Below are 27,256 nucleotides of genomic sequence, written 5' to 3'. Positions count from 1 at the left end.
GTCTAGTGTGTTGTTTCTAGTCTAGTGTGTTGTTTCTAGTCTAGTGTGTTGTTTCTATTGTGTTGTTTCTATCTAATGTGTGTTGTTTCTAATGTGTTGTTTCTAATCTAATGTGTGTGTTGTTTCTAATCTGTTGTTTCTAGTCTAGTGTGTTGTTTCTAGTCTAGTGTGTGTTGTTTCTAGTCTAGTGTGTTGTTTCTAGTCTAGTGTGGTGTTTCTAGTCTAGTGTGTTGTTTCTAGTCTAGTGTGTTGTTTCTAGTCTAGTGTGTTGTTTCTAGTCTAGTGTGTTGTTTCTAGTCTAGTGTGTTGTTTCTAGTCTAGTGTGTTGTTTCTAGTCTAGTGTGGTGTTTCTAGTCTAGTGTGTTGTTACTATTCTATTGTGTTGTTTCTAGTCTAGTGTGGTGTTTCTAGTCTAGTGTGTTGTTACTATTCTATTGTGTTGTTTCTAGTCTAGTGTGTTGTTTCTAGTCTAGTGTGTTGTTTCTAGTCTAGTGTGTTGTTTCTAATGTATTGTGTTGTTTCTAATCTAATGTGTTGTGTTGTTTCTAATGTGTTGTTTCTAATGTATTGTGTTGTTTCTAATGTGTTGTTTCTAATCTAATGTATTGTGTTGTTTCTAATCTAATGTATTGTGTTGTTTCTAATCTAATGTGTTCTTTCTAATCTAATGTGTTGTTTCTAATCTAATGTGTTGTTTCTAATCTAATGTATTGTGTTGTTTCTAATCTAATGTATTGTGTTGTTTCTAATCTAATGTATTGTGTTGTTTCTAATCTAATGTATTGTGTTGTTTCTAATCTAATGTGTTGTTTCTAATCTAATGTATTGTGTTGTTTCTAATCTAATGTATTGTGTTGTTTCTAATCTAATGTATTGTGTTGTTTCTAATCTAATGTATTGTGTTGTTTCTAATCTAATGTATTGTGTTGTTTCTAATGTGTTGTTTCTAATGTATTGTGTTGTTTCTTCTAATGTATTGTGTTGTTTCTAATCTAATGTATTGTGTTGTTTCTAATCTAATGTGTTGTTTCTAATCTAATGTGTTGTTTCTAATCTAATGTATTGTTGTTTCTAATCTAATGTATTGTGTTGTTTCTAATCTAATGTATTGTGTTGTTTCTAATCTAATGTATTGTGTTGTTTCTAATCTAATGTATTGTGTTGTTTCTAATCTAATGTATTGTGTTGTTTCTAATCTAATGTATTGTGTTGTTTCTAAATTGTGTTGTTTCTAATCTAATGTATTGTGTTGTTTCTAATCTAATGTATTGTGTTGTTTCTAATCTAATGTATTGTGTTGTTTCTAATCTAATGTATTGTGTTGTTTCTAATCTAATGTGTTGTTTCTAATCTAATGTGTTGTTTCTAATCTAATGTATTGTGTTGTTTCTAATCTAATGTATTGTGTTGTTTCTAATCTAATGTATTGTGTTGTTTCTAGTCTAATGTATTGTGTTGTTTCTAGTCTAATGTATTGTGTTGTTTCTAGTCTAATGTATTGTGTTGTTTCTAATGTAATGTGTTGTTTCTAGTCTAGTGTGTTGTTACTATTCTATTGTGTTGTTTCTAGTCTAGTGTGTTGTTTCTAGTCTAGTGTGTTGTTTCTAGTCTAGTGTGGTGTTTCTAGTCTAGTGTGTTGTTTCTAGTCTAGTGTGTTGTTTCTAGTCTAGTGTGATGTTTCTAGTCTAGTGTGTTGTTTCTAGTCTAGTGTGTTGTTTCTAATGTATTGTGTTGTTTCTAATCTAATGTGTTGTGTTGTTTCTAATGTGTTGTTTCTAGTCTAGTGTGTTGTTTCTAGTCTAGTGTGGTGTTTCTAGTCTAGTGTGTTGTTACTATTCTATTGTGTTGTTTCTAGTCTAGTGTGTTGTTTCTAGTCTAGTGTGTTGTTTCTAGTCTAGTGTGGTGTTTCTAGTCTAGTGTGTTGTTTCTAGTCTAGTGTGGTGTTTCTAGTCTAGTGTGTTGTTTCTAGTCTAGTGTGTTGTTTCTAGTCTAGTGTGTTGTTTCTAGTCTAGTGTGTTGTTTCTAGTCTAGTGTGTTGTGTTGTTTCTTCTAATGTGTTGTTTCTAATCTAATGTATTGTGCTGTTTCTAATCTAATGTATTGTGTTGTTTCTAATCTAATGTGTTGTGTTTTTCTAATGTGTTGTTTCTAATCTAATGTATTGTGTTGTTTTTCTAATGTATTGTGTTGTTTCTAATCTAATGTATTGTGTTGTTTATAATCTAATGTATTGTGTTGTTTCTAATCTAATGTATTGTGTTGTTTTTCTATTGTGTTGTTTCTAATCTAATGTATTGTGTTGTTTCTAATCTAATGTGTTGTTTCTAATCTAATGTATTGTGTTGTTTCTAATCTAATGTATTGTGTTGTTTCTAATCTAATGTATTGTGTTGTTTCTAATCTAATGTATTGTGTTGTTTCTAATCTAATGTATTGTGTTGTTTCTAATCTAATGTATTGTGTTGTTTCTAGTCTAATGTATTGTGTTGTTTCTAATCTAATGTATTGTGTTGTTTCTAATCTAATGTATTGTGTTGTTTCTAATCTAATGTGTTGTGTTGTTTCTAATGTGTTGTTTCTAATCTAATGTATTGTGTTGTTTCTAATCTAATGTATTGTGTTGTTTCTAATCTAATGTATTGTGCTGTTTCTAATCTAATGTATTGTGTTGTTTCTAATCTAATGTATTGTGTTGTTTCTAATCTAATGTATTGTGTTGTTTCTAATCTAATGTATTGTGTTGTTTCTAATCTAATGTATTGTGTTGTTTCTAATCTAATGTATTGTGTTGTTTCTAATCTAATGTATTGTGTTGTTTCTAATCTAATGTATTGTGTTGTTTCTAATCTAATGTATTGTGTTGTTTCTAATCTAATGTATTGTGTTGTTTCTAGTCTAATGTATTGTGTTGTTTCTAGTCTAATGTATTGTGTTGTTTCTAATCTAATGTATTGTGTTGTTTCTAGTCTAATGTATTGTGTTGTTTCTAGTCTAATGTATTGTGTTGTTTCTAATCTAATGTATTGTGTTGTTTCTAATGTATTGTGTTGTTTCTAGTCTAGTGTGTTGTTTCTATTCTAGTGTGTTGTTTCTAGTCTAATGTGTGTTGTTTCTAGTCTAGTGTGTTGTTTCTAGTCTAATGTGGTGTTTCTAGTCTAGTGTGTTGTTTCTAGTCTAGTGTGTTGTTTCTAGTCTAGTGTGTTGTTTCTAGTCTAGTGTGTTGTTTCTAGTCTAGTGTGTTGTTTCTAATGTATTGTGTTGTTTCTAATCTAATGTGTTGTGTTGTTTCTAATGTGTTGTTTCTAGTCTAGTGTGTTGTTTCTAGTCTAGTGTGGTGTTTCTAGTCTAGTGTGTTGTTACTATTCTATTGTGTTGTTTCTAGTCTAGTGTGTTGTTTCTAGTCTAGTGTGTTGTTTCTAGTCTAGTGTGGTGTTTCTAGTCTAGTGTGGTGTTTCTAGTCTATTGTGTTGTTTCTAGTCTAGTGTGTTGTTACTATTCTATTGTGTTGTTTCTAGTCTAGTGTGTTGTTTCTAGTCTAGTGTGGTGTTTCTAGTCTAGTGTGTTGTTTCTAGTCTAGTGTGTTGTTTCTAGTCTAGTGTGTTGTTTCTAGTCTAGTGTGTTGTTTCTAATGTATTGTGTTGTTTCTAATGTGTTGTGTTGTTTCTAATGTGTTGTTTATAGTCTAGTGTGTTGTTTCTAGTCTAGTGTGGTGTTTCTAGTCTAGTGTGTTGTTACTATTCTATTGTGTTGTTTCTAGTCTAGTGTGTTGTTTCTAGTCTGTGGTGTTTCTAGTCTAGTGTGGTGTTTCTAGTCTAGTGTGTTGTTTCTAGTCTAGTGTGTTGTTTCTAGTCTAGTGTGGTGTTTCTAGTCTAGTGTGTTGTTTCTAGTCTAGTGTGTTGTTTCTAGTCTAGTGTGTTGTTTCTAATGTATTGTGTTGTTTCTAATCTAATGTATTGTGTTGTTTCTAATGTGTTGTTTCTAATCTAATGTATTGTGTTGTTTCTAATCTAATGTATTGTGCTGTTTCTAATCTAATGTATTGTGTTGTTTCTAATCTAATGTGTTGTGTTGTTTCTAATGTGTTGTTTCTAATCTAATGTATTGTGTTGTTTCTAATCTAATGTATTGTGCTGTTTCTAATCTAATGTATTGTGTTGTTTCTAATCTAATGTATTGTGTTGTTTCTAATCTAATGTATTGTGTTGTTTCTAATCTAATGTATTGTGTTGTTTCTAATCTAATGTATTGTGTTGTTTCTAATCTAATGTATTGTGTTGTTTCTAATCTAATGTATTGTGTTGTTTCTAATCTAATGTATTGTGTTGTTTCTAATCTAATGTATTGTGTTGTTTCTAATCTAATGTATTGTGTTGTTTCTAATCTAATGTGTTGTTTCTAATCTAATGTGTTGTTTCTAATCTAATGTATTGTGTTGTTTCTAATCTAATGTATTGTGTTGTTTCTAATCTAATGTATTGTGTTGTTTCTAATCTAATGTATTGTGTTGTTTCTAGTCTAATGTATTGTGTTGTTTCTAGTCTAATGTATTGTGTTGTTTCTAATCTAATGTATTGTGTTGTTTCTAATGTATTGTGTTGTTTCTAATCTAATGTATTGTTACGGTTTTCTTCTGGTGAAAGAGAGGAGGACCAAAATGCAGCGTGGTTATTCATAAACATCTTTAATGAAAGATGAAAATAAGAACAATATACAAAAACAAGAAACGTGAAAAATCGAAACAGCCCTATCTGGTGCAACAAACACAGAGACAGGAACAAACACCCACCAAATCCCCTAAGAATATGGCTGCCTAAATATGGTTCCCAATCAGAGACAACAATAAACACCTGCTTCTGATTGAGAACCACTCTAGGCAACCATAGACTTTCCTAGACTACTATACTACACACAACCCCATCAATCTACAAAACCCCTAGAAAAGACAAACACATAATCACCCATGTCACACCCTGGCCTAACCACAATAATAAAGAAAACACAAAATACTAAGGCCAGGGCGTGACAATAACCCCCCAAAGGTGTGGACTCCCGACCGCACACCTAAACCCATAGGGGAGGGTTTGGGTGGGCATCTGTCCACGGTGGCGGCTCTGGCGCTGGACGTGGACCCCACTCCATCATAGTCTTAGTCCACCTCCTTAGCATCCTTAGATTGGCAACCCTCGCCGCAGCTCAGGACTGAGGGACAGCTCGGGACTGAGGGACAGCTCGGGACTGAGGGACAGCTCGGGACTGAGGGACAGCTCGGGACTGAGGGACAGCTCAAGACTGAGGGGTAGCTCAGGACTGAGGGGTAGCTCAGGACTGAGAGGAAGCTCAGGACTGAGAGGAAGCTCAGGCAGGTTGATGGCTCTGGCAGATCCTGGCTAACTGGTGGTTCTGGCAGATCCTGGCTGAATGGCGGATCCTGGCTGACTGGCGGCTCTGACGGATCCTGGCTGACTGGCGGATCTGGCGGATCCTGGCTGACTGGCGGATCCTGGCAGACTGGCGGCTCTGACGGATCCTGGCTGACTGGCGGATCTGGCGGATCCTGGCAGACTGGCGGCTCTGACGGATCCTGGCTGACTGGCGGATCTGGCGGATCCTGGCAGACTGGCGGCTCTGGCGGATCCTGGCAGACTGGCGGCTCTGGCGGATCCTGGCAGACTGGCGGCTCTGGCGGATCCTGGCAGACTGGCGGCTCTGGCGGATCCTAGCTGACTGGCGGCTCTGGCGGATCCTGGCTGACTGGCGAATCCTGGCAGACTGGCGGATCCTGGCAGACTGGCGGATCTGGCGGATCCTGGCAGACTGGCGGATCCTGGCAGACTGGCGGCTCTGGCGGATCCTGGCAGACTGGCGGCTCTGGCGGATCCTGGCAGACTGGCGGCTCTGGCGGATCCTGGCAGACTGGCGGCTCTGGCGGATCCTGGCAGACTGGCGGCTCTGGCGGATCCTGGCAGACTGGCGGCTCTGGCGGATCCTGGCAGACTGGCGGCTCTGGCTCCTTCATGCTGATCCTGGCAGACTCTGGCTGCTCCCATGCTGACTGGGGCTCTGGCTGCTCCATGCTGACTGGCGGCTCTGCCTGCTCCATGCTGACTGGCGGCTCTGCCTGCTCCATGCTGACTGGCAGCTCTGCCTGCTCCATGCTGACTGGCAGCTCTGGCTGCTCCATGCTGACTGGCGGCTCTGGCTGCTCCATGCTGACTGGCGGCTCTGGCTGCTCCATGCTGACTGGCGGCTCTGGCTGCTCCATGCTGACTGGCGGCTCTGGCTGCTCCATGCTGACTGGCGGCTCTGGCTGCTCCATGCTGACTGGCGGCTCTGGCTGCTCCATGCTGACTGGCGGCTCTGGCTGCTCATGACAGGCGGGAGACTCCGGCGGCTCATGACAGGTGGGAGACTCCGGCGGCGCTGGACAGGCGGGAGACTCCGGCGGCGCTGGAGAGGAGGAAGGTTCTGGCAGCGCTGGACAGGCGAAGCGCACTGTAGGCCTGGAACGTGGTGCTGGCACTGGTGGTACTGGGCCCGAGGACACGCACAGGATGGTGCGGGGAGCTGCCACCGGAGGGCTGGTACGTGGAGGTGGTACTGGATAGACCGGACCGTGCAGGCGCACTGGAGCTCTTGAGCACCGAGCCTGCCCAACCTTACCTGGTTGAATGCTCCCGGTCGCCCTGCCAGTGCGGTGAGGTGGAATAGCCCGCACTGGGCTGTGAAGATGAACCGTGGTAACCATGCGCAAGGCTGGTGCCATGTATGCCGGCCCAGGGAGACGCACTGGAGACCAGATGCGTAGAGCCGGCTTCATGGCACTTGGCTCGATGCCCACTCTAGCCCGGCCGATACGAGGAGCTGGTATGTCCCGCACTGGGCTATACACCCGCACTGGAGACACCGTGCGCTCCACAGCATAACACGGTGCCTGCCCGGTCTCTCTAGCCCCCCGGTAAGCACAGGAAGTTGGCGCAGGTCTCCTACCTGGCTTCGCCATACTCCCTGTGTGCCCCCCAAAACATTTTTGGAGCTGACTCTCAGGCTTCCACCCACGCCGCCGTGCTCGTCTCTCCAACTCCATTCTCCTATAACCTTCCTCGCACTGCTCCAGCGAATCCCAGGCGGGCTCCGGCACTCTCCCTGGGTCGACCGCCCACCTGTCTATTTCCTCCCAAGTCATATAGTCCTGACTTCGCTGCTCCTGCTGCCGCTGCCTGTCACCACGCCGCTTGGTCCTGTTGTGGTGGGTGATTCTGTTATGGTTTTCTTCTGGTGAAAGAGAGGAGGACCAAAATGCAGCGTGGTTATCTTTATACATCTTTAATGAAAGATGAAAATACGAACAAGATACAAAAACAAGAAACGTGAAAAACCGAAACAGCCCTATCTGGTGCAACAAACACAGAGACAGGAACAAACACCCACCAAATACCCAAAGAATATGGCTGCCTAAATATGGTTCCCAATCAGAGACATTGATAAACGCCTGCTTCTGATTGAGAACCACTCTAGGCAACCATAGACTTTCCTAGACTACTATACTACACATGACCCCATCAATCTACAAAACCCCTAGACAAGACAAACACATAATCACCCATGTCACACCCTGGCCTAACCACAATAATAAAGAAAACACAAAATACTAAGGCCAGGGCGTCACAATTGTGTTGTTTCTAGTCTATTGTGTTGTTTATAATCTAATGTGTTATTTCTAATCTAATCCTTTTATTTACAATGACTGGGTAGTCCGTCATTGTAAGTAAGAATGTGTTCTTAACTGACTTGCCTAGTTATATAAAGGTTAAATAAAGTAAAAAAATGATTGTGTTGTTTTTAATCTAATGTATTGTGTGTCGTCTGTAGGCAGGGAAACTGGCTGTAGACCGAGGCTGGGCCATCAATGTAGGTGAGTTCTGTCTCCTCTCTTTCTCATGGCTTCTCAGTTTCACTGCCAATTCTTCAACTCTTATGAATTGACTCAGACAGTGAGTCGGAGGTTGGACAGAGAGAGCGAGTGTGTTGTAGAATCAACTGTTAAGGACTACTAGAACCCACTGGATTCTCCAATTACATTGAGTGAAACTACAGGACAAAATTCTATCCCTCCAACCCACAAAGGCCTGTGGTGTTGATGGTATCCTAAATGAAATGATAAAATATACAATATATAAATATATATATATATATTCCAATTGGCTATACTTAAACTCTTTAACATCATCTTCAATTATGGCATCTTCCCCAATATTTGGAACCAAGGACTGATCACCCCAATCCACAAAATTGGAGACAAACTTGACCATAATAACTACCGTAGGATATGCGTCAACAGCAACCTTGGGAAAATCCTTTGCATTATCATTAACATCAGACTCGTGCTTTTCCTCAGTAGAAACAAAGTACTGAGCAAATGTCAAATAGGCTTTTTACCAAATTAACATACGACAGACCACGTATTCACCCTGCACACCCTAATTGACAAACAATGTGAGGTGTGAGGTATCACAATCTCTTTCAATAATGACAGGAATGGAGGAGGTTGTTATTCTCCAGCTAGGTTGGAGTCCGTCACTCCTCAGCAGGCCAGGCTTGGTCCTGTTTGTGGGTGAGTCCCAGAAAGAGGGCCAATTATCTACAAATTATATATTTTGGAAGGGGCAGAAAACAGTTTTCAACTATCGATTGAGTCGTGAGACTCTGCTGTAGAGCTCATCACTCCCCGTAACTGGGTGGGGGCCAGAGACAATTACTCGATGCCGACACATCTTTCTAGCTGATTTACACGCTGACGCTATGTTACACTTGGTGACCTCTGACTGTTTCATCCTAACATCGTTGGTGCCGACGTGGATAACAATATCCCTATACTCTGTACACTCACCAGTTTTAGCCTTAGCCAGCACCATCTTCAGATTAGCCTTAACGTCGGTAGCCCTGCCCCCTGGTAAACAGTGTATGATCGCTGGATGATTCGTTTTAAGTCTAATACTGCAGGTAATGTAGTCGCCAATGACCATAGTTTTCAGTTTGTCAGAGCTAACGGTGGGAGACTTTGGCGTCTCAGACCCCGTAACGGGAGTAGAGACCAGAGAAGACTTGGCCTCTGACTCCGACTCGCTGCTTAATGGGGAGAACCGGTTGAAAGTTTCTGTCGGCTGAATGAGCGACACCGGTTGACCATTCCTACAGCGTTTCCTTCCAGAAACCATGAGAAAGTTTTCCGGCTGCGGGGAATGTGCGAGGGGATTTATACTACTATCTGTACTTACTGGTGGCACAGATGCTGTTTCATCCTTTCCTACACTGAAATTACCCTTGCCTAACGATTGCGTCTGAAGCTGGGCTTGTAGCACAGCTATCCTCGCCGTAAGGCGATCGTTCTCCTGTATATTATGAGTACAGCGACTGCAATTAGAAGGCATAAAGGTTAATGTTACTACTTAGCTTCGGCTGGTGGAGGTCCTGGAGAACCACGTCCAGATAAAGCATCATGTTAATGTTACTACTGGTTGGCTGGTGGAGGTCCTGGAGAACCACGTCCAGATAAAGCATCATATTAATGTTACTACTGGTTGGCTGGTGGAGGTCCTGACGAACCACGTCCAGATAAAGCATCATGTTAATGTTACTACTGGTTGGCTGTTGGAGGTCCTGACGAACCACGTCCAGATAAAGCATCATGTTAATGTTACTACTGGTTGGCTGTTGGAGGTCCTGATGAACCACGTCCAGATAAAGCATCATGTTAATGTTACTACTGGTTGGCTGTTGGAGGTCCTGATGAACCACGTCCAGATAAAGCATCATGTTAATGTTACTACTGGTTGGCTGTTGGAGGTCCTGATGAACCACGTCCAGATAAAGCATCATGTTAATGTTACTACTGGTTGGCTGGTGGAGGTCCTGGAGAACCACGTCCAGATAAAGCATCATGTTAATGTTACTACTGGTTGGCTGGTGGAGGTCCTGTAGAACCACGTCCAGATAAAGCATCATGTTAATGTTACTACTGGTTGGCTGGTGTAGGTCCTGTAGAACCACGTCCAGATAAAGCATCATGTTAATGTTACTACTGATTGGCTGTTGGAGGTCCTGATGAACCACGTCCAGATAAAGCATCATGTTAATGTTACTACTGGTTGGCTGTTGGAGGTCCTGATGAACCACGTCCAGATAAAGCATCATGTTAATGTTACTACTGGTTGGCTGTTGGAGGTCCTGATGAACCACGTCCAGATAAAGCATCATGTTAATGTTACTACTGGTTGGCTGTTGGAGGTCCTGGAGAACCACGTCCAGATAAAGCATCATGTTAATGTTACTACTGGTTGGCTGTTGGAGGTCCTGATGAACCACGTCCAGATAAAGCATCATGTTAATGTTACTACTGGTTGGCTGTTGGAGGTCCTGATGAACCACGTCCAGATAAAGCATCATGTTAATGTTACTACTGGTTGGCTGTTGGAGGTCCTGGAGAACCACGTCCAGATAAAGCATCATGTTAATGTTACTACTGGTTGGCTGGTGGAGGTCCTGATGAACCACGTCCAGATAAAGCATCATGTTAATGTTACTACTGGGTGGCTGGTGGAGGTCCTGTAGAACCACGTCCAGATAAAGCATCATGTTACTACTGGTTGGCTGGTGGAGGTCCTGATGAACCACGTCCAGATAAAGCATCATGTTAATGTTACTACTTAGCTTCGGCTGTTGGAGGTCCTGTAGAACCATGGCCAGATAAAGTGAATCCGTAAAGTTGTCAGGTAGCAAAGTAAGATTAGCAACAAAATGCATCATGTTAATGTTACTACTTAGCTTCGGCTGGTGGAGGTCCTGGAGAACCATGGCCAGATAAAGTGAATCCGTAAAGTTGTCAGGTAGCAAAGTAAGATTAGCAACAAAATGCATCATGTTAATGTTACTACTTAGCTTCGGCTGGTGGAGGTCCTGGAGAACCACATCCAGATAAAGCATCATGTTAATGTTACTACTTGTTACAAGCATTAGAATGACACATTACCTGAACACATTCAGTGATTGTTTTATTTACACAAGAAGCAATCTAATATCACACAGTCAAAATTCTCCGTCGTTTAGTTAAGTTCACCATTCTGCGATTCTCACTGTTAATAAACATCAGGCGTTTCAACACAACGGTTCTTTATGTCATCATTTGATCTGATCAGTCAACGCCAAATTTGTTTCCAAATAGCAGAAGTGGAATGTGTGTATGTGGGAGGGAGGGGGACCATTTGGTTATGTACTAGTATGTTGTTGTACTAGTATGTTGTTGTACTAGTATGTTGCTGTACTAGTATGTTGTTGTGGACAATTTATGAAGTTGTTTCTATTTTTTAAATAGAACAAGTCTACACTTTAAACAAGTCTACAAGTTGTGACCGGAAATGACTTGATTTGATCAGACTCACTCAGGATGGGGGAGTCGTCGCAGAGAGAGAGCTTTTCCTACTGTGCTCTCTCTTTGATCCCATAAAAGTCCTGCTGGAACTGCATGAGGATGCCTGCACCATCACCATCACTGTCCCAGACTTGTACACGTCGACAGAGGTTGTTTATTTATGAACATTTGAACATCTTGGCCATGTTCTGTTATAATCTCCACCCGGCACAGCCAGAAGAGGACTGGCCACCCCACATAGCCTGGTTCCTCTCTAGGTTTCTTCCTAGGTTTTGGCCTTTCTAGGGAGTTTTTCCTAGCCACCGTGCTTCTACACCTGCATTGCTTGCTGTTTGGGGTTTTAGGCTGGGTTTCTGTACAGCACTTTGAGATGTCAGCTGATGTACAAAGGGCTATATAAATAAATTTGATTTGATTTGTTTCAATTTCCTCAATGTCTAGTATTCTGAGTTTCCACCCTGGGCCAATACACTCTCTCTTGACATAGGGGTAGTGTACTCTTATAACACTGTGCCAGGGGATGGTCTGTGTGGAATATTAAGTTGCTTGTGTTCCCCTCTTTGTGGCAGTCAGCAAATAGTGTCTCTGGATTGTCCTTGAGGAGCTTAGTTGTTGTTGTACTTATTCCTTGCAGTGTTATTTTTTATATCCATGGGGTGTATTGTAATGACCCCTGGAAAGGGATAAGCCATTGGGGCTTCAAAGGCCTCTGCATTTGGGTGGGGGGCTATGAAAATATGCTGCCATTGTTGGGCTCAAAAGTGTCTCTCTTTCTCTCTCCCTTGTCCCTCTCTCTCTGTTCTCTCTGTTCTCTCTCCCTTGTCTCTCTCTCTCTCTCTCTCTCTCTCGTTCTCTGTCTCTGTTCTCTGTCTCTGTCTCTCTCTGTTCTCTCTCACTCACTCACTCACTCACTCACTCACTCACTCACTCACTCACTCACTCACTCTCAGGTGGAGGTTTCCATCATTGCTCCAGTGACAAAGGAGGAGGATTCTGTGCCTATGCCGACATCACTTTAGCTATCAAGGTAAGAACATTGCAACTATACAAAATATAAACACAACCTGTAAAGTGTTTGTCCCCTGTCTCTTGAGCTGAAATAAAAGATCACTGAAATGTTCCATAAGTACAAAAAGCTTATTTTTTTCCAATTTAAATGGACTGATTTCCTTATATGAACTGTAACTCAGTAAAATCATTAACATTTTTGCATGTTGCGTTTATATTTTTGTTCAGCATAGATTTGTCTACTATTCCACAATAATGTGAATAATTGGGCAGTTAACCCACTGTTCCTAGGCCGTCATTGAAAATAAGAATTTGTTCTTAACTGACTTGCCTAGTTAAATAAAGGTTAAATAAAGGTCAAATAAAATACATGACAGAGACTAAGGTAAAGAGTAATATGTCTGTTCTCCTGTCTGTCTGTCTGTTTGTTTGTTCACCTCCTGCCGGTCTGTCTGTCTGTCTGTTTGTCTGTCCTAGTTTCTGTTTGAGAGGGTGGAGGGAATCTCCAGAGCCACCATCATAGATCTGGATGCACACCAGGTCAGTTGTCACTGTAACTGAGATGGTTACTGTAGCTGTCTCAGCATCCCAAATAGCATCTTGTTCACTGGGCCCACTCACCAGCGTCACTGTAACTGTCTCAGCATCCCAAATAGCATCTTGTTCACTGGGCCCACTCACCAGCGTCACTGTAAATGTCTCAGCATCCCAAATAGCATCCTGTTCACTGGGCCCACTCACCAGCGTCATTGTAAATGTCTCAGCCTCCCAAATAGCATCTTGTTCACTGGGCCCACTCACCAGTGTCACTGTAAATGTCTCAGCATCCCAAATAGCATCCTGTTCACTGGGCCCACTCACCAGCGTCATTGTAAATGTCTCAGCCTCCCAAATAGCATCCTGTTCACTGGGCCCACTCACCAGCGTCATTGTAAATGTCTCAGCCTCCCAAATAGCATCCTGTTCACTGGGCCCACTCACCAGCGTCATTGTAAATGTCTCAGCCTCCCAAATAGCATCCTGTTCACTGGGCCCACTCACCAGCGTCATTGTAAATGTCTCAGCCTCCCAAATAGCATTGTTAGAGCCGATTTGGACATATTTGTATAAAAGACTGAACATACGGAGCTCCATGTATATTTGTGTAAATATATTAATGTACATGATGAAATATTAGGTACGTACCTTAATGATTTATATTTACCTGATTGAGATATATTCATTTGTTGTTAGTGTAACTCAGTTTTTGGCCCCCCCCTCTTGCCTATTCATTGTATTGTGGTAAGTGTGTTAGGATAAAGGCAGGAATTGGGCCTTCGGGAGAGGGAGTCCTTGCTAGATGCGGGAGCGGTATAGGTTTTTGACCATACAGACATACAGACGGGTCATAATATGTATCTTCCATATCAAGTATTCTATGCTTTAAGTTGATTGGAGAATCATTCATTTGTTAGTTATCAGAAGAATAAACATTTTTGTTGCACCATATCCCTGGATGTCATTGAATGTTTGGCCGTTTGGAAACCTTGAGTGTAGACTGTATGCGTACCAAACAACCCCGCTTCAGACTTGGGCAGTGGCTATGGTAAAGACGAAAGGAAGCCACTACAAGCATCTTGTTCACTGGGCCCACTCACCAGCATCACTGTAACTGGCTCAGCCTCCCAAATAGCATCCTGTTCACTTGGCCCACTCATCAGCGTCATTGTAAATGTCTCAGCCTCCCAAATAGCATCCTGTTCACTGGGCCCATTCACCAGCATCACTGTAACTGTCTCAGCCTCCCAAATAGCATCCTGTTCACTGGGCCCACTCACCACTGTATAAGTAGTCCCTCAGTAAAGATAAGTCAGTCCAGTTGATATTGAGATGCACAGTCCTCTCATCTCTCTCTGAGGTGGATAATATGTTCATTCCAGTTGACTCTGACTGCACTTTTTTAGGAAGCCTACTAATTAGCATATTTAGTTTGTGTTCAGATGAACCACATCCTCCCAATTACCCCAGTAAGGTTTGTTAAGTCAAGGTTCCAGCTGTCCAGAATACACTATGATATTCATTCTCTGACTCTCCCAAATGGCACGCTCTCATTTTGACCAGAGCCATATGGGCACTATACAGGGAATAGTGGCCCTGATGCTAGAATGGCATTCCATCAGTATATTGACCGAAGTAAAGTTGGGTATCAGAACAGATCTATACAGATGCTGCTATGTTAATGATTAATGAAAAGAACAATAGACTGAATCCTAATGAAGGAATACAAATGAGTCTTAAAACGGCCTGATCAGACCAGGGTGGGGAGGAGAGGAAGCTGATGGGGTGGGGGGAGGAGGTAGGAAAAGAGGGCGGTTTCAGACCCCAATTAAGACCTAGAGTTATGACACTGTGGTCTTGTTCTGAATGTAGATGACGAACTAATGCTTCCATAGTGATGACAGCACAACAGACTGATGAGTAGTGATGCTTCCATAGTGATGACAGCACAAGAGACTGATGAGTAGTGATGCTTCCATAGCGATGACAGCACAACAGACTGATGAGTAGTGATGCTTCATAGTGATGACAGCACAACAGACTGATGAGTAGTGATGCTTCATAGTGATGACAGCACAACAGAGTGATGAGTAGTGATGCTTCATAGTGATGACAGCACAACAGACTGATGAGTAGTGATGCTTCCATAGCGATGACAGCACAACAGACTGATGAGTAGTGATGCTTCATAGTGATGACAGCACAACAGACTGATGAGTAGTGATGCTTCATAGTGATGACAGCACAACAGAGTGATGAGTAGTGATGCTTCCATAGTGATGACAGCACAAGAGACTGATGAGTAGTGATGCTTCCATAATGATGACAGCACAACAGACTGATGAGTAGTGATGCTTCCAGACACTAGTGGACAGATGGAGAAACAGAAGGATATGAAGAGTGATGGAGATGTTGACTTTTGGATGAGTGTCATTTTAACCGGAACGTCTTTGGACGGACAGCAACATTATTTTCTCACCCGGTCACTCTGTCAGAAGGTAACATCATAATATCAGGGATGCTAAAGGGTCTCTGTGTAGAATGGCTCTGACATCACTTCCTCTTTCTGCCTAGGGGAACGGTCATGAGCGTGACTTCCTGGATGACAGACGTGTTTTCATCATGGACGTCTACAACCGATACATCTACCCTGGAGACGGATACGCAAAGAGTAAGATACCACTAACCTATGACCCCTAACCCTTTACAACCGATGCATCTACCCTGGAGACAGATACCACTAACCTATGACCCCTAACCCTCTATAACCGATACATCTACCCTGGAGACGGATACCCTAAGAGTAAGATACCACTAACCTATGACCCCTAACCCTCTATAACCGATACATCTACCCTGGAGACGGATAACCTAAGAGTAAGATACCACTAACCTATGACCCCTAACCCTCTATAACCGATACATCTACCCTGGAGACGGATACCCTAAGAGTAAGATACCCCTAACCCTCTATAACCGATACATCTACCCTGGAGACAGATACCCTAAGAGTAATATACCACTAACCTATGACCCCTAACCCTCTATAACCGATACATCTACCCTGGAGACGGATACGCAAGGAGTAAGATACCACTAACCTATGACCCCTAACCCTCTATAACCGATACATCTACCCTGGAGACGGATACCCTAAGAGTAAGATACCACTAACCTATGACCCCTAACCCTCTATAACCGATACATCTACCCTGGAGACGGATAACCTAAGAGTAAGATATCACTAACCTATGACCCCTAACCCTCTGTAACCGATACATCTACCCTGGAGACGGATACCCTAAGAGTAAGATACCCCTAACCCTCTATAACCGATACATCTACCCTGGAGACAGATACCCTAAGAGTAATATACCACTAACCTATGACCCCTAACCCTCTATAACCGATACATCTACCCTGGAGACGGATACCCTAAGAGTAAGATACCACTAACCTATGACCCCTAACCCTCTATAACCGATACATCTACCCTGGAGACGGATAACCTAAGAGTAAGATACCACTAACCTATGACCCCTAACCCTCTATAACCGATACATCTACCCTGGAGACGGATACCCTAAAAGTAAGATACCCCTAACCCTCTATAACCGATACATCTACCCTGGAGACAGATACCCTAAGAGTAATATACCACTAACCTATGACCCCTAACCCTCTATAACCGATACATCTACCCTGGAGATGGATACCCTAAGAGTAAGATACCACTAACCTATGACCCCTAACCCTCTATAACCGATACATCTACCCTGGAGACGAATACCCTAAGAGTAAGATACCACTAACCTATGACCCCTAACCCTCTATAACCGATACATCTACCCTGGAGACGGATACCCTAAGAGTAAGATACCACTAATCTATGACCCCTAACCCTCTATAACTGATACATCTACCCTGGAGACGGATACCCTAAGAGTAAGATACCACTAACCTATGACCCCTAACCCTCTATAACCGATACATCTACCTTGGAGACGGATACCCTAAGAGTAAGATACCACTAACCTATGACCCCTAACCCTCTATAACCGATACATCTACCCTGGAGACGGATACCCTAAGAGTAAGATACCACTAACCTATGACCCCTAACCCTCTATAACCGATACATCTACCCTGGAGACGGATACCCTAAGAGTAAGATACCACTAACCTATGACCCCTAACCCTCTATAACCGATACATCTAACCTGGAGACGGATACGCAAAATGATCTCCATATTGTTTTTTTGGGGTACTAAATTGGATATTGTGTTTTGATATGTGGACGAGGCCACTGGACCATGAAATCAATAGTGGTTCGATAATATTCTTATAGTTGTTGCTGTATAGAGAAGTGGTTTTATTTTTGTGTCCCACAGGGGGCAGACTCTGACCTGTCCCACTCTGCTGCCTAAAGAGATTTCTCTGCTCTGACTCTCTACCCCTCTACCTGAAGACTGTTCTCATTCTGTCCCTCTCAAACAAACCCTCTCCATACCTGCTGGAAAAGTGTGTGTATGTGTGTGTGTCGGTGCAAAACGTGTGTGTGTGTTGGACCTGTACAGTTGATTTATTTCAGGAGGTTAAATCAGTGTCTCATTATTCTGTTGTACTTTCAAAACAAATGTAAAATAGTTTAATTCATAACACATTTAAAGTAGTCTAATTCATAACACATTTAAAATATCCTTATTTATAACAGGCATGAAATGACTTGGGTTCTTGGGCACTATGGGCTCTATCAATGGAAACAGGATGCACCTGAGCTCAATTTCGAATCTCATAGCAAGGGGTCTGAATACAATACTTTCCGAATGCACTGTACATTGTTGTGTTTCCCGGGGCGATTAAATGTAATGTACTGGGGGACGGAGGACCTGTCTGTCTACCTGTCTGTCTATGTCTCTCTCAGGAGCCATAAAGCGTAAGGTGGAACTGGACTGGGGGACAGAGGATGATGAGTACCTCCAGAAGGTAGAGCTCCACTCGGAGGGTGCTCTCAATGAGGTCCGGCCTGACATCATAGTATACAACGCCGGTACAGACATCCTAGACGGAGACCCCCTGGGAGGGCTGGCTATCTCACCACAGGTAGGGTTGGTAGGGGACTGGCTATCTCACCACTGGTAGGGGACTGGCTATCTCACCACTGGTAGGGGACTGGCTATCTCACCACTGGTAGGGGACTGGCTATCTCACCACTGGTAGGGGACTGGCTATCTCACCACTGGTAGGGGGCTGGCTATCTCACCACTGGTAGGGGACTGGCTATCTCACCACATGTAGGGTTGGTAGGGGATTGGCTATATCACCACATGTAGGGTTGGTAGGGGACTGGCTATCTCACCACTGGTAGGGTTGGTAGGGGACTGGCTATCTCACCACATGTAGGGTTGGTAGTGGACTGGCTATCTCACCACATGTAGGGGACTGGCTATCTCACCACATGTAGGGTTGGTAGGGGACTGGCTATCTCACCACTGGTTGGGGACTGGCTATGTCACCACAGGTAGGGTTGGTAGGGGACTGGCTATCTCACCACTGGTAGGCGACTGGCTATCTCACCACATGTAGGGTTGGTAGGGGACTGGCTATGTCACCACAGGTAGGGTTGGTAGGGTATTGGCTATATCACCACATGTAGGGTTGGTAGGGGACTGGCTATATCACCACATGTAGGGTTGGTAGGGGACTGGCTATGTCACCACAGGTAGGGTTGGTAGGGGACAGGCTATGTCACCATGTAGTGTTGGTAGGGGACTGGCTATCCCACCACTGGTAGGGGACTGGCTATGTCTCCACTCGTAGGGTTGGTAGGTGACTGGCTATCTCACCACTGGTAGGGTTGGTAGGTGACTGGCTATCTCACCACTGGTAGGGGACTGGCTATCTCACCACATTTAGGGTTGGTAGGGGACTGGCTATCTCACCACATGTAGGGTTGGTAGGGGACTGGCTATCTCACCACATGTAGGGTTGGTAGGGGACTGGCTATCCCACCACTGGTAGGGGACTGGCTATGTCACCACTCGTAGGGTTGGTAGGGGACTGGCTATGTCCCCACTCGTAGGGTTGGTAGGGGACTGGCTATCTCACCACTGGTAGGGTTGGTAGGGGACTGGCTATCTCACCACTGGTAGGGTTGGTAGGGGACTGGCTATCTCACCACATGTAGGGTTGGTAGGGGACTGGCTATCTCACCACATGTAGGGTTGGTAGGGGACTGGCTATCTCACCACATGTAGGGTTGGTAGGGGACTGGCTATCTCACTACTTGTAGGGGACTGGCTATCTCACCACATGTAGGGTTGGTAGGGGACTGGCAATCTCACCACTGGTAGGGGACTGGCTATCTCACCACTGGTAGGGTTGGTAGGGGGGGAGGGTTGGTAGGGGACTGGCTATCTCACCACATGTAGGGTTGGTAGGGGACTGGCTATCTCACCACATGTAGGGTTGGTAGGGGACTGGCTATCTCACCACATGTAGGGTTGGTAGGGGACTGGCTATCTCACTACTGGTAGGGGACTGGCTGTCTCACCACATGTAGGGGGTTGGTAGGGGACTGGCTATCTCACCACATGTAGGGTTGGTAGGGGACTGGCTATCTCACCACATGTAGGGTTGGTAGGGGACTGGCTATCTCACCACATGTAGGGTTGGTAGGGGACTGGCTATCTCACCACATGTAGGGTTGGTAGGGGACTGGCTATCTCACCACTGGTAGGGTTGGTAGTGGGGTTGGTAGGGGACTGGCTATCTCACCACTGGTAGGGGACTGGCTATCTCACCACTGGTAGGGTTGGTAGGGGACAGGCTATCTCACCACATGTAGGTTTGGTAGTGGACTGGCTATCTGGTAGGGGACTGGCTATCTCACCACATGTAGGGTTGGTAGGGGACTGGCTATCTCACCACTGGTAGGGGATCTCACCACAGGTAGGGTTGGTAGGGGACTGGCTATCTCACCACTGGTAGGCGTGGCTATCTCACCACATGTAGGGTAGGGGACTGGCTATCTCACACTGGTACACTGGTAGGGTTGGTAGGGGACTGGCTATCTCACCACTGGTAGGGGACTGGCATCACCACAGGTAGGGTTGGTAGGGGACTGGCTAGGGTTGGTAGGGGACTGGCATCTCACCACTGGTAGGGTTGGTAGGGGACTGGCTATGTCACCACAGGTAGGGTTGGTAGGGGACAGGCTATGTCACCATGTAGTGTTGGTTGGCTATCCCACCACTGGTAGGGGACTGGCTATGTCTCCACCGTAGGGTTGGTAGGGGACATGTCCCCACTCGTAGGGTTGGTAGGGGACTGGCTATCTCACCACTGGTAGGGTTGGTAGGTGACTGGCTATCTCACCACTGGTAGGGGACTGGCTATCTCACCACATGTAGGGTTGGTAGGGGACTGGCTATCTCACTACTGGTAGGGGACTGGCTGTCTCACCACATGTAGGGGTTGGTAGGGGACTGGCTATCTCACCACATGTAGGGTTGGTAGGGGACTGGCTATCTCACCACTGGTAGGGGACTGGCTATCTCACCACATGTAGGGTTGGTAGGGGACTGGCTATCTCACCACATGTAGGGTTGGTAGGGGACTGGCTATCTCACCACATGTAGGGTTGGTAGGGGACTGGCTATCTCACCACATGTAGGGTTGGTAGGGGACTGGCTATCTCACCACATGTAGGGGACTGGCTATCTCACCACATGTAGGGTTGGTAGGGGACTGGCTATCCCACCACTGGTAGGGGACTGGCTATGTCACCACTCGTAGGGTTGGTAGGGGACTGGCTATGTCACCACGTAGGGTTGGTAGGGGACTGGCTATCTCACCACTCGTAGGGTTGGTAGGGACTGGCTATCTCACCACTGGTAGGGTTGGTAGGGGACTGGCTATCTCACCACTGGTAGGGTTGGTAGGGGACTGGCTATCTCACCACATGTAGGGTTGGTAGGGGACTGGCTATCTCACCACATGTAGGGTTGGTAGGGGACTGGCTATCTCACTACTGGTAGGGGACTGGCTATCTCACCACATGTAGGGTTGGTAGGGGACTGGCAATCTCACCACTGGTAGGGGACTGGCTATCTCACCACTGGTAGGGTTGGTAGGGGACTGGCTATCTCACCACATGTAGGGTTGGTAGGGGACTGGCTATCTCACCACATGTAGGGTTGGTAGGGGACTGGCTATCTCACCACATGTAGGGTTGGTAGGGGACTGGCTATCTCACTACTGGTAGGGGACTGGCTGTCTCACCACATGTAGGGTTGGTAGGGGACTGGCTATCTCACCACATGTAGGGGACTGGCTATCTCACCACATGTAGGGTTGGTAGGGGACTGGCTATCTCACCACTGGTAGGGGACTGGCTATCTCACCACTGGTAGGGTTGGTAGGGGACTGGCTATCTCACCACATTTAGGGTTGGTAGGGGACTGGCTATCTCACCACATGTAGGGTTGGTAGGGGACTGGCTATCTCACCACTGGTAGGGGACTGGCTATCTCACCACATGTAGGGTTGGTAGGGGACTGGCTATCTCACCACATGTAGGGTTGGTAGGGGACTGGCTATCTCACCACATGTAGGGTTGGTAGGGGACTGGCTATCTCACCACATGTAGGGTTGGTAGGGGGGACTGGCTATCTCACCACATGTAGGGTTGGTAGGGGACTGGCAATCTCACCACTGGTAGGGGACTGGCTATCTCACCACTGGTAGGGTTGGTAGGGGACTGGCTATCTCACCACATGTAGGGTTGGTAGGGGACTGGCTATCTCACCACATGTAGGGTTGGTAGGGGACTGGCTATCTCACCACATGTAGGGTTGGTAGGGGACTGGCTATCTCACTACTGGTAGGGGACTGGCTGTCTCACCACATGTAGGGTTGGTAGGGGACTGGCTATCTCACCACATGTAGGGGACTGGCTATCTCACCACATGTAGGGTTGGTAGGGGACTGGCTATCTCACCACTGGTAGGGGACTGGCTATCTCACCACTGGTAGGGTTGGTAGGGGACTGGCTATCTCACCACATTTAGGGTTGGTAGGGGACTGGCTATCTCACCACATGTAGGGTTGGTAGGGGACTGGCTATCTCACCACTGGTAGGGGACTGGCTATCTCACCACATGTAGGGTTGGTAGGGGACTGGCTATCTCACCACATGTAGGGTTGGTAGGGGACTGGCTATCTCACCACATGTAGGGTTGGTAGGGGACTGGCTATCTCACCACATGTAGGGGACTGGCTATCTCACCACATGTAGGGTTGGTAGGGGACTGGCTATCTCACCACATGTAGGGTTTGGTAGGGGACTGGCTATCTCACCACTGGTAGGGGACTGGCTATCTCACCACTGGTAGGGTTGGTAGGGGACAGGCTATCTCACCACATGTAGGTTTGGTAGTGGACTGGCTATCTCACCACATGTAGGGGACTGGCTATCTCACCACATGTAGGGTTGGTAGGGGACTGGCTATCTCACCACTGGTAGGGACTGGCTATCTCACCACATGTAGGTTTGGTAGGGGACTGGCTATCTCACCACATGTAGGGTTGGTAGGGGACTGGCTATCTCACCACTGGTAGGGGACTGGCTATCTCACCACTGGTAGGCAACTGGCTATCTCACCACATGTAGGGGACTGGCTATCTCACCACATGTAGGGTTGGTAGGGGACTGGCTATCTCACCACTGGTAGGGGACTGGCTATCTCACCACTGGTAGGGTACTGACTATCTCACCACATGTAGGTTTGGTAGTGGACTGGCTATCTCACCACATGTAGGGTTGGTAGGGGACTGGCTATCTCACCACTGGTAGGGGACTGGCTATCTCACCACTGGTAGGCGACTGGGTATCTCACCACATGTAGGGTTGGTAGGGGACTGGCTATCTCACCACATGTAGGGTTGGTAGGGGACTGGCTATCTCACCACATGTAGGGTTGGTAGGGGACTGGCTATCTCACCACATGTAGGGGACTGGCTATCTCACCACATATAGGGTTGGTAGGGGACTGGCTATCTCACCACTGGTAGGGTTGGTAGTGGACTGGCTATCTCACCACATGTAGGTTTGGTAGGGGACTGGCTATCTCACCACTGGTAGGGGACTGGCTATCTCACCACTGGTAGGGTTGGTAGGGGACAGGCTATCTCACCACATGTAGGTTTGGTAGTGGACTGGCTATCTCACCACATGTAGGGGACTGGCTATCTCACCACATGTAGGGTTGGTAGGGGACTGGCTATCTCACCACTGGTAGGCGACTGGCTATCTCACCACATGTAGGTTTGGTAGGGGACTGGCTATCTCACCACATGTAGGGTTGGTAGGGGGGCTATCTCACCACTGGTAGGGGACTGGCTATCTCACCACTGGTAGGCGACTGGCTATCTCACCACATGTAGGGGACTGGCTATCTCACCACATGTAGGGTTGGTAGGGGACTGGCTATCTCACCACTGGTAGGGGACTGGCTATCTCACCACTGGTAGGGGACTGGCTATCTCACCACATGTAGGTTTGGTAGTGGACTGGCTATCTCACCACATGTAGGGTTGGTAGGGGACTGGCTATCTCACCACTGGTAGGGGACTGGCTATCTCACCACTGGTAGGCGACTGGCTATCTCACCACATGTAGGGTTGGTAGGGGACTGGCTATCTCACCACATTTAGGGTTGGTAGGGGACTGGCTATCTCACCACTGGTAGGGGACTGGCTATCTCACCACTGGTAGACTGGCTATCTCAGCACATGTAGGTTTGGTAGTGGACTGGCTATCTCACCACATGTAGGTTTGGTAGGGGACTGGCTATCTCACCACATGTAGGGTTGGTAGGGGACTGGCTATCTCACCACATGTAGGGGACTGGCTATCTCACCACATATAGGGTTGGTAGGGGACTGGCTATCTCACCACTGGTAGGGTTGGTAGTGGACTGGCTATCTCACCACATGTAGGTTTGGTAGGGGACTGGCTATCTCACCACTGGTAGGGGACTGGCTATCTCACCACTGGTAGGGTTGGTAGGGGACAGGCTATCTCACCACATGTAGGTTTGGTAGTGGACTGGCTATCTCACCACATGTAGGGGACTGGCTATCTCACCACATGTAGGGTTGGTAGGGGACTGGCTATCTCACCACTGGTAGGGTTGGTAGTGGACTGGCTATCTCACCACAGGTAGGTTTGGTAGGGGACTGGCTATCTCACCACTGGTAGGGGACTGGCTATCTCACCACTGGTGTTGGTAGGCTATCTCACCACATGTAGGTTTGGTAGTGGACTGGCTATCTCACCACATGTAGGGGACTGGCTATCTCACCACATGTAGGGTTGGTAGGGGACTGGCTATCTCACCACTGGTAGGCAACTGGCTATCTCACCACATGTAGGGGACTGGCTATCTCACCACATGTAGGGTTGGTAGGGGACTGGCTATCTCACCACTGGTAGGGCACTGGCTATCTCACCACTGGTAGGGGACTGGCTATCTCACCACATGTAGGTTTGGTAGTGGACTGGCTATCTCACCACATGTAGGGTTGGTAGGGGACTGGCTATCTCACCACTGGTAGGGGACTGGCTATCTCACCACTGGTAGGCGACTGGCTATCTCACCACATGTAGGGTTGGTAGGGGACTGGCTATCTCACCACATTTAGGGTTGGTAGGGGACTGGCTATCTCACCACTGGTAGGGGACTGGCTATCTCACCACTGGTAGGCGACTGGCTATCTCAGCACATGTAGGTTTGGTAGTGGACTGGCTATCTCACCACATGTAGGTTTGGTAGGGGACTGGCTATCTCACCACATGTAGGGTTGGTAGGGGACTGGCTATCTCACCACTGGTAGGGTTGGTAGGGGACTGGCTATCTCACCACTGGTAGGGGACTGGCTATCTCACCACTGGTAGGCGACTGGCTATCTCAGCACATGTAGGTTTGGTAGTGGACTGGCTATCTCACCACATGTAGGTTTGGTAGGGGACTGGCTATCTCACCACTGGTAGGGTTGGTAGGGGACTGGCTATCTCACCACTGGTAGGCGACTGGCTATCTCAGCACATGTAGGTTTGGTAGTGGACTGGCTATCTCACCACATGTAGGTTTGGTAGGGGAGTCGGTCTTTCCATTCCCTGAGATGGTAATCACTTGTTCTTTAAACCCTCCAGACCAGCTGTCCTCATTGTCATGTCTCTACCTCTCCCCCCTGAGGAGGGTGTGTATTTGGGGGACTGTCCAGATGTCTCCATCCACCTGGCAACACTGGGGTTAATGTCTGTGAATGGAGGGGAAAGGGAAGCATGGGGGCAGAGAGGAGTAGAAACACAGAGTTCCAGTCCCTCAGGGGAAAGGGTGTGGAATGATTCTACCATAATATGACGTTATGGAGCGTTTCCTCATCCTCATAGCTTTGGGTTGTTATTGTGCACTAAGATTAAATGTCAAGGACAAAATGATGAAACCGTTTTCTAGAGGCTGTCTAGACTCAAACTGAGGCTTAAATGCTCCTCTCTTCCAGGGCATCATAAAGAGGGATGAAATAGTGTTCCGGGCAGCACGAAGGAGAGGGATTCCCATCCTGATGGTGACATCTGGTGGATACCAGAAGAAGACTGCTCGCATCATCGCTGACTCCATCATCAACCTGCGACGCCAGGGCCTAATTGGAGGGAATGAGGATGGGGAGGTGGCAGAGGAGTGTGTGGGCGGAGTCCCCCTCGTGATGAGCAGCTCTGACTCCTCCCCTTCCTCTGTGTCGACAGGACCAGCCCCCAACACCATTTGACTAGAACTGAACATGAGTTGGATCTTAGGGTCCAGAGCTTCTCCTGGAACCGTAGGACACTAGAGGAAAAATGTTATGCTCGGGAATAGAGTGACTTTTCAGACTTCCCCACGATCTTACTGATGCCCAAGGTGACTGTGGCAGGGGTCAGTAATGGTACAAGGTTGGCCGGGTAGCCTAGTGGTTAAGAGTGTTTGGCCAGTAATTTGAATCCCTGAGCCAGCTAGGTGAAAATCTACCGATGTGCCCTTGAGCAAAGTACTTAACACTAGTTGCTCCTGTAAGTCTATGGATAACAGTGTCTGCTAAATTACTAAAATGTAAATGTCTGAGACATTCTGTAGTGGTTCGGGGTTGGACTGAGACATTCTGTAGTGGTACAGGGTTGGACTGAGATTCTGTAGTAGTTCGGGGTTGGTCTGAGACATTCTGTAGTGGTTCAGGGTTGGTCTGAGACATTCTGTAGTGGTACAGGGTTGGTCTGAGACATTCTGTAGTGGTACGGGGTTGGTCTGAGACATTCTGTAGTGGTTCGGGGTTGGTCTGAGACATTCTGTAGTGGTTCGGGGTTGGTCTGAGACATTCTGTAGTGGTACGGGGTTGGTCTGAGACATTCTCGGACAAAACAGAGATGCTTGTTCTAGGTCCCAAGAAACAAAGAGATCTTCTGCTGAATCTGACAATTAATCTTAATGGTTGTACAAGTCGTCTCAAATAAAACTGTGAAGGACCTCGGCGTTACTCTGGACCCTGATCTCTCTTTTGAAGAACATATCAAGACCATTTCAAGGACAGCTTTTTTCCATCTACGTAACATTGCAAAAATCAGAAACTTTCTGTCCAAAAATGATGCAGAAAAATTAATCCATGCTTTTGTCACTTCTAGGTTAGACTACTGCAATGCTCTACTTTCCGGCTACCCGGATAAAGCACTAAATAAACTTCAGTTGGTGCTAAATACGGCTGATAGAATCCTGACTATTTCTAAGCAAACAGCTGGAGGCAGGGCTTTCTCTTATAGAGCTCAATTTTTATGGAACGGTCTGCCTACCCATGTCAGAGACGCAAACTCGGTCTCAACCTTTAAGTCTTTACTGAAGACTTATCTCTTCAGTGGGTCATATGATTGAGTGTAGTCTGGCCCAGGAGTGGGAGGGTGAACGGAAAGGCTCTGGAGCAACGAACCGCACTTGCTGTCTCTGCCTGGCCGGTTCCCCTCTTTCCACTGGGATTCTCTGCCTCTAACCCTATTACAGGGGCTGAGTCACTGGCTTACTGGGGCTCTCTCATGCCGTCCCTGGAGGGGGTGCGTCACCTGAGTGGGTTGATTCACTGTTGTGGTCATCCTGTCTGGGATGGCGCCCCCCCTTGGGTTGTGCCATGGCGGAGATCTTTGTGGGCTATACTCGGCCTTGTCTCAGGATGGTAAGTTGGTGGTTGAAGATATCCCTC

General features: G+C 46.2%; 1 protein-coding gene across 2 annotated transcripts in view; it reads left to right on the top strand.

The window, feature by feature from the left end:
* The window catches only part of hdac11 (histone deacetylase 11), a 48,294-nt gene extending 21,751 nt beyond the window's left edge, over positions 1–26,543 (top strand). For both annotated transcript variants that reach the window (XM_042324980.1, XM_042324979.1), the window contains 6 exons: positions 7,870–7,912; positions 12,376–12,452; positions 12,911–12,973; positions 15,545–15,641; positions 17,895–18,073; positions 25,538–26,543. In XM_042324980.1, the coding sequence (XP_042180914.1) occupies positions 7,870–7,912; positions 12,376–12,452; positions 12,911–12,973; positions 15,545–15,641; positions 17,895–18,073; positions 25,538–25,804 (726 nt within the window). In that variant the 3' untranslated portion in view covers positions 25,805–26,543. The remainder of the gene's footprint in view (positions 1–7,869; positions 7,913–12,375; positions 12,453–12,910; positions 12,974–15,544; positions 15,642–17,894; positions 18,074–25,537) is intronic.
* Positions 26,544–27,256: the final 713 nt, after the last annotated feature.

The sequence above is a fragment of the Oncorhynchus tshawytscha genome, linkage group LG07 (assembly GCF_018296145.1).
Source record: "Oncorhynchus tshawytscha isolate Ot180627B linkage group LG07, Otsh_v2.0, whole genome shotgun sequence".
Taxonomy (NCBI): domain Eukaryota; kingdom Metazoa; phylum Chordata; class Actinopteri; order Salmoniformes; family Salmonidae; genus Oncorhynchus; species Oncorhynchus tshawytscha.
This window is presented reverse-complemented; position numbering and strand designations above follow the sequence as displayed.